The 7,891-nt window shown below is 56.1% G+C and overlaps 1 protein-coding gene across 5 annotated transcripts in view; it reads left to right on the forward strand.

Annotated features, from left to right (window-relative positions):
- Fam110a (family with sequence similarity 110 member A) overlaps positions 1–6,452 on the forward strand; it is a 98,426-nt gene extending 91,974 nt beyond the window's left edge. For 2 of the 5 annotated variants that reach the window (XM_050150891.1, XM_050150890.1), the window contains exon 2: positions 4,943–6,452. In XM_050150891.1, coding sequence (XP_050006848.1) covers positions 5,019–5,909 — 891 coding nt within the window. In that variant the 5' untranslated portion in view covers positions 4,943–5,018 and the 3' untranslated portion in view covers positions 5,910–6,452. Of the gene's footprint in view, positions 1–581; positions 2,082–2,113; positions 2,474–2,496; positions 3,607–4,942 lie in introns of those variants that run through there. The other 3 variants (XM_050150888.1, XM_050150892.1, XM_050150889.1) reach the window with 3 other exon arrangements.
- Positions 6,453–7,891: the final 1,439 nt, after the last annotated feature.

Raw genomic sequence — 7,891 nt, forward strand, 5'->3', positions numbered from 1 at the left:
GTTTCCTCTCGCTTGTTCCTGGGAGGAGGAAACACAGCAGAGCTATGGCCCTCAGTCCAGTGGGCAGCTAGGAAAAAAGTGACAAGGACGTGAACGCCAGGAATGGCAAGATCAGCAAAGGTGCTGCTTTAAGGGGAACAGGAGGTGCAAGAAGGATCATGGAGGCCCAACAGGGCAGAAAGGGAGGGCTCTCAGAGACAGTGAGGGAAGAGGTTTTAGAAAGCAGCTGGTGCAAGAGCCCTGGGGTAGGAAAGACGTTTGTAAAGGACTAGCAGCCAGGAGTGTTCTGTGGCTGGTCCAGGAATGACAGTTTGGATGAGGTGGTAAAGTTGGGCAAAGACCAGAGGGCCGTGTGGGAGGCTGGAATTTATCCCCGGGAGCGTATGAGGGTCAAGCACATTAGTAGTGAAGTGTGGATCTGTTAGGAAAACATCGCCATTGTCTCATGTTATAGTGGAGGACGCTGCAGCCCCAAACACAGCCTGGATGTGTTTCCACAGGTGGCGGATCCTTATGGAGACCAGGCAAGGTGGCTGAGTGGTCTTATGGGATTTACCAGGAGGTACATTCTGTCTCTTGTCTCTCTCCCTATCAGATCCAAGCCTGGGTTCAAATCCTGGTTATATCATTTGCTGACTGTGTGATCTCAGGCAGGTGGCTTCACTTCTCTATGCCTTAGTTATCTCATCTGTAGAATGGGCACAATAGCAGTATCTGCCTCACAGGAATAAGAATGGGATGAGTTCACATATAATCTGAGCTAGGCATGGCAGTACATAAATGTAATCCCAAAAGGGTAGCTGAGGCAGGAGGATGGCGAGTTCCAGACTGACCTGGACTTTACAGCAAGACCCGTTTAAAACAAACACCCATCCTCCTCCAATGACAAGGACAACAAAAAGCTTCAGACAGTGTCTGCTGCTAAAAGAAATTTGCAGGAATGAGCAGGCTTCTCTTTGACAGGTGCCTCTGTCTTTGTAGTGTGCACTGTTAGGGCCTGAAGCCTGCTGACTGCCTGTTCCTCTGCTATCCCAGCCAGGCCAGGCAGTGAGCTGACGGACCAAGGTGGGTGACTTGTCCTCTGTCCTGTAACATACAGGACTAGAGGGGCCTTCAATGCTCAGAAGGAAGGAAAGTGGACAGGAACCATTTCTTGTCTCTCCCTGCCCCACCCCAGCCCTGGCCTAGCCTCCTCCTGGGTAGAGGAGTGTTTTGCCAGGGCTGGGGTCTCCTTCCCCTGGACCTCACAATACCCTGGAAAGTGACAGAAAACTGGACTGGCAGAGGGGACAGCTGGATCCCGCCAGGGGTCCCTCCCAGCAGGGTTGCCGTCTCCTCTGTGAACTATGGGTTTCAGGTTGTCCCCCTGCTGGTGGTCCTGCTGTTCAGGGGTTAAATGGGCCATCTTGCGCCACTCCACTGTGGTTGCCTCTCTTGATCCTTCAAGCTGGCACAAAGCCAGCACCTCAAGCTTTGAGCACTGGCAGTAGGCTGTCCCCTAAGGTCCCACTCTTCTCATTCATGGGACTGAAGCCCAGCCACCTGCTGGCACACAGGGGAAAGGGTGGCGGTGAGGAGTGGTGGGAGGGAAAGTACCCAGGTTGGACTCCCCGGTTGATTTTGGCAAGTGACTCAGCCCGGCCTGTCTGGGGTTTCCATTAGTCAACTTGGATGACAATGGAGTTGCCTCATAGGAAGGCTACCCAGACCACACTAATTCTCACTGCACCCCGTTTAATCACGGAAAGATTAAATGTTCAGGAAGAGCACTTTCCCGTGCCGGGCAGCGAAGGCCAACTAGAATCCCGTGCAACCCTGCCTGACGTGCTGCCGGCTGTACAGGCTCCAGTTCGGATGAGAGCCCGGCGGGGTGAGCCTGGGGGAGCCGCTGCGGCCAGGTTCCCGCACCAGGCTGCCAGTCACCCATTGCGATCACTGCCTGGCCCTCCTTCCCACTCCTCGAACACTCCGGGCCGGCGGGTTCACTTACCAGGCCCCGGAAGTTGCGCAAATACCGGCTACCTGAGCCAGGTGGGCGGGAGGCGCGCAGGCTGCTGGCAGGAGGCGGCTTGCGCAGCCAGGTATGTTGTGGTGGTGCTGGGGAGTGGGGAGCGCGGCAGGGATTGTGCCTTCAGTCCCCGCATGATCTGCTGCTCAGAGAGGAACAGCAGATCATGGGGGACTCACACCTCAAGGCTTGCCGCCTTAGTCTCCAGGATTTCTTCTAAGTGAGAAAGGGCCGAAACCAAACTGGGGCCTTCCTGGCGTCCTGATCAGTTCTTTGGGAGCCTGAAGGGAGGGACAAAATCGGACTATGGGCCTGGAACAGTGACCAGAAAGGCTCCAGGTTGCTGCATTTAGGGCCATTTGCGGCAGGATTTGAAAGCCCGTGGTGAGAAAAGTCCCCAGAGGAGACGTTTAATCTCACTAGGCGACCCGGACCCAGGCTTCCTCTTGGAGGGGCCCCTGTGACGTGAGTTGGTGCCAGTCTGCTGGCTCATTGTGATCAGCCCCTACCAGATGTCTCCTTTGTCCCTGCTGGAGCCTAGATCGGCCCTTCTGGATGGGGCTTAGAGACCCTCGGAAGGGGCGGGTCTGCTCACTCCTGTAATCAGAGCCTGAGTATCTGACAGCGAGCCTGGTTTATAGAGCGCTGGCCATTTTCCAGGTGCTGCGAACCCGTTTGATCTTTCCAGCGGTGACCCGAAGGCACAGGGAGGTCTATTTTTAACTGCCTTTAGCAGATAAGGGAACAGTCTGTTAAGAGCTTGTGCAAGGTGCAAGGCAGGGGCTGGTGGGAGAGTGGGGACCCAGATGGTCTGTGGCATCTGTTCCTGCCCCATTTTAATCTAGGGTTAGGTGGTGGGTATAGAAGCAAGGTGGTGGTGGTGGGGGAGCTTCTGCCCTGGCCCTGCCCCTATGGACCTCCTTCCTCTTTCCCAGGTGATGTTTGGGAGGGAACTGCCTCAGCCACCACCAACGGGTTGGACTGGTTTGGGTGGCAGAGCAAATGTGGGGGTTAAGGAGGTGGGGCAGAATCTGGCTACCTAGGCAGGGCTCTGTAGCAGCTCTAATGGCCAGACCTTTCCTGCCCAAGGTCACCTGGGGGTCTACTGGAGTGGGGCCAGCCCTCCTTTCCTGCCTATTAGGCCCCTGAGTCTAGAGAGCAGCCCTGCCCTCCCACCCCCACCCCATCACTGTGCTGGGGGCCTGGGGGAAGCTGATGGAAGTGCAGATACATCTGCAGATAGGCTATGCTTGCCCAGTGCATGCAGCCTTTAAAACATGATGATGGAATTTGCTCACAGTTACAAACCTAGAGAGCACCTGCCCCTCTGGGTTGCCAGCCCTGGGAACACTACCCCCCTTACCTTGGACTCACCTGTCTGCGGTGGGCGGGGCTTCTCTAGTTCACTGGTGTGCTGGTTCTCAGCTAACCCTCCTAGGCATTTCAGTTCAGGACACACTTGTGGAATATCTAGCATGTATTGAGAGCCACATCATGAAGCTGAGACCCAGTGAACAAAACAGCCGAAACCTCTGCCTTCCTGGAGCTAGTATTTTAGGGAGTGGGGGACAGCAAAGAATGAAAGAACCATATCCACAGTAAGTTCTATGGCACCCATGACTATAAAGAGAAGAGAAGCAGGGTGTGCGTGTGTGTAGTGTGTGTGTGTGTGTGTGTGTGTGTGTGTGTGTGTGTGGAGAAGCAGTGCCACGGGAGTGGGCTCAAATCGCCTTTTTAATCTCCTCTGGGATCTAGGGAAGTCTCAGTTTCAGAGTCTCAGTTTCCCCTGCTACAAAATGGTGACAGGCTTCTGGGCTGTTTGAGGTGGATCAAGAGAGCGTGGCTTTGAGTGTCTGGCACACAGTGGGGAGTCCCTGTCTGGGTGTCTCAGTGATGTTTTTACTGTGTTTGGACATGCTTGGTCTCAGTGCAGCCATGGAGAACTTGAAGCATGGCTGGAGCTAGTGTTGTTGAGTGAATTGCCAGAGTTGGTAGTCCCTGTGCTCAGCCCCCCCCCCCCTGGAGACAAGAAGGTTTGACATTGCTGCATATCTGAGGGGCCGGGGTGGTGGGGAGAACTGTGGCACTTTCTGGCCACGTTTCCTTGATCTGACTGTCGGACAACTATGGGGCCACTTGAGCACCCAGGCATGGATGGGCCTTACAGCCCATGAGCACTGTCATGGTGGTTGGTCAGCAGCATACGTCTGGGTGGGGCTGTGACCTCGACAGTTCCCTCCGGCAGCTAGCTTTGGGCTGGTACTCCTGTCTGTGTGTCTTGATCTCTGTGGTCTTGGCCTTGGAGCCATATCCTGGAAGCTACTCTAGTCTGGGCTCTGCGAGGGTCGGGGTGTGGGCTTTCTTTCTGCTCCTCCCCTGCAGCCTCTGCTTTTGTGCCCTTTGTGGGCCTGGCAGGCCCAGGCAGGTGGTTGGCACTGCACAACTTCCTGCCTGGACTAGTTGTGGGATGTTGGTGGTATCTGGCTCCTCTGGGCAGTCCAGGTGGGATGTGGGATGGTGGCCATTCAACCCCAACTCTCCTGTCTCTAGTGTCCTCTATCATGGGAGCAAGGGACGGCTTAAGCAAGTTCATTGCCTTCCTGAGGCTTCAGTTTCCCCATCCATAAATGGGTCTGTTCAGAGGACCCTGCGGCTGAGCCTGGAGCCTGGAGCCTGGAGCCTGCTTTGCTCTCTTTAAAGTGGACCTGCTGTCTCTGCCTCTTCCCTCTCACCGGCAGCTGCGCTGGTCCTCGTCCAGTATTGGAGGGAAAGGGTGTGTGGGTGGGGCCATAGGCCCTCCAATGGTACATTCTGCCTGATGATTGGCTCTTCGTGAGGCAGGGGCGTGCCCTTTACCTTATAATAGCGCAGGCTTCGCAGCCAGCCGAGCCTTTGTCTGAACGTGCTCAGCCTGTCTTCTTTTCTTGCTTGCAGCCGAGCCCGGCATCCAGCTGCCAACTTTGTGCCTGTATCTCTCTCCTCGCCTCTGCCCTCGGGGTATGTAACCGCCATGCCCGTGGACACGCTGAGCCCTGCAGCCCCCGCCGCTCCTGCCCTACCTTTTCGCCTGCGAACCAAGGTCCCCAGCTACCTGCTACCAAGGCCAGCGGATGGGGGAGCCCGGAAGCTGAGTGCCGTGGAACGCTTGGAGGCTGACAAGGCCAAGTATGTCAAGAGCCTCCATGTGGCCAACACCCGACAGGAGCCTGTGCAACCCCCGCTGGCCCGACAGCCCCTCTTCAGCCCTGGTCCTCGGGGGCCAGTGCTCACTCCCAGCCGCCGAGTCTTGCCCTGTCCTGGTCGGCGGCCCCAATTGGACATTGACATCCTTAGCAGTCTCATCAACCTGTGTGATAGTCCTGTGACCCCAGCTGAGGCAAGCCGAACGCCTGTACGGGCAGAAGGATCTTCCCACAAGATACCTCCAGCCACCCCTCCTCGTCCACCACCTAGTACGGTCGCTGTGCGCCGAGTGGATGTTCGTCCCCTACCTGCTTCACCTGCTCGTCCCTGTCCATCGCCTGGCACCACTGCCACCTCCAGCCCGGGCCGGCCACCTGGCCTGCAACGCTCCAAGTCGGACCTGAGTGAGCGCTTTTCCAGGGCAGCAGCCGACCTCGAGCGCTTTTTTAACTTCTGCGGCCTGGATCCCGAGGAAGCACGAGGATTGGGGGTGGCCCACCTAGCAAGGGCCAGCTCGGACATCGTGTCTCTAGCCGGCCCGAGTGCTGGACCTTGCAGCTCAGAAGGGGGCTGTTCACGCCGCAGCTCTGCTACAGTGGAGGAGCGGGCCCTGGAGCGTGTCCCCTACGGCGTGTCTGTGATTGAGCGCAATGCCCGCGTGATCAAGTGGCTGTATGGGTTGCGGCAGGCACGTGACCCTCCGGCTACAGAGGGCTAGATCTCCTGGACTCAGGCTTCCCGGAAGGACATCGTGAAGAGGCAATTGGCATCTTGTCCTTTCTTGTATTCATTGGCAGCTCCCTTGATTGAATTTGGTGTAGAGGCCAAGACTTAGTCCTAGACCAGCATCCTCTGGCAAGCAAGGACTAACCTACAGAGGCTTGCTGTTGCCCTTGGCCTCCCCTACCCCTAAAAAAGGTTTGTGACACAGTGTGCTTCTGCCTGGTTCCTCTGGTAAGGCTGGATTTGGGCTGCTTCCCCTCCACTGAGTTGGGAACCAAGTACTTTGCCAAGCCTGTCTGCCCCGAGGGGCCCGTTTCCTCCTTCCTTCTCTGTCCTCCTTTGCTGACTTCCTCTTCCTTACCGAATGGGCCCTGGCTTCCGGGGAACTCCTCTGGGGAGGAGGTTGAGCGTTGGAATCTGTCTACTGCTCTTCCTGGTCTTTGGCAAGTGGTCTGGGTGGGTAAAACTATCCCAGGAGGGACTGGCCAGGAGCTGCTGCTCAGACTTCTCTGTGGTTAATAAACACAAATGTCTGTTTCTCAAAGTCTGGTGCTTCAGACTCTTCTGTGTTCACAGAGGGAGGAGTGGGAGAAGGCTTGGGATAGGGCCTGCAAAATGAAATGACTGTTGACCCCGATATTCAGGAGGCCAGTGACTCACCTGTGTCGTGCAGGCAGGCCTCACCTGAGACTCACCTGCGGGATCCTCCACAGGTGAGGAGACGGCCAGCCAGTGAGTAGGATCAGAGCCGAGAGTGTGTTCTTTCCCCCTCCAAAAGGAAAGCACAAGGAAAAGGCTGGCAGGAGGCATGGAGCCACTCACCCTGAAAGCAGCCAGCCCTGCTGAGTTCCCAATGGAAGGCGGTTCAGCAAGAGAAAGCTCTGATTGTAGGCCGCCAGGACTGAGCAGGGACTGGAGGTGAGAGTTTTGGAGGAAGAGGGACCTGGGGGAGAACAACCCAGAGTGGTGGCCTTGCCTGTGACCCTGGGTGACCCTGGACGGGCCAGTCTTTCTTCTGGGCCTCAGCAGAGCGCTTGGTGGTATGGGTCTTTGGTGGTGACCCTAAATTCTGGGGCTTTTGAATTGCTCTATATCCCAGAGCAGCTAACTAAGGAGCTATGGCCTCACATCTGACCAGTCTCCCAAGTTAGTATTCCCATGTGGTGGAGCAGCAGGACTCCTGGGTGCATGAAGGGTGACCTGGGGGATGGCCTGACTGTCTTCCACGGGGAGGGGGACTGGGTGGTGTTTCCTCATTGCAGGCTGCCTCGGCTCCAGTCTTCAGAAACAGGAAACATCAGGGGAGGCATGGTGTCAGGTTCGATGCTGGCTTTATTTTAAGCACAGAGAGATTTCCGTTGGGCTATTGACAAACATCTGGGTCAGCACAGCTGTCTGTTTGCCACCAACCCCCAAAGTCCTGGGTGGTTTAGAGAAAGAAGGGGAAACTGAGGACACGCTCTGCCCACTGGGGATACAGATTGAGAAAGGCACAGGAGGGCAGTCTCCTGCCACTGGTGGGTTTTCATAGTCTCCATGCTGCAAAAAGAAATGGGACTGTGGAGAGATCCAGGCCCGCCTTGCATAGTGATGCCTCAAGATGCTAAAGACCACTCTGCCTGTCTGGGTACCTTGTTGGCCTTGGGTCAGGGCCCCTTTCTGACTGTGATCCTCAGTGCCCTGGCCACCCAGGAGGATAGATGAGCTGACTGTACCTGTGAAGAAATTAGGGTTCTGGCTGAGTGGTGGTGGTGCACACCTTTAATTCCAGCACTTGGGAGGCAGAGGCAGGTGAATCTCTGTGAGTTTGAGGCCAGCTTGTTCTACAGAGCGAATTACAGGTCAACCAAGGCAAAAAGAAAACAAAATTAGAGACATTAGGGTTCTGATTCCAGGAACAGTGGGTGAACGCTGTTCCTGGAGGAGAGGTTAGTGCTGGCCACACCTCTCATTGATACTCAAGGTGATGCTTGGAGA

The sequence above is a fragment of the Alexandromys fortis genome, unplaced genomic scaffold (genome assembly GCF_014885135.2).
Source record: "Alexandromys fortis isolate MF-2015 unplaced genomic scaffold, M_Fortis_MF-2015_v1.1 scaffold_27, whole genome shotgun sequence".
NCBI lineage: Eukaryota > Metazoa > Chordata > Mammalia > Rodentia > Cricetidae > Alexandromys > Alexandromys fortis.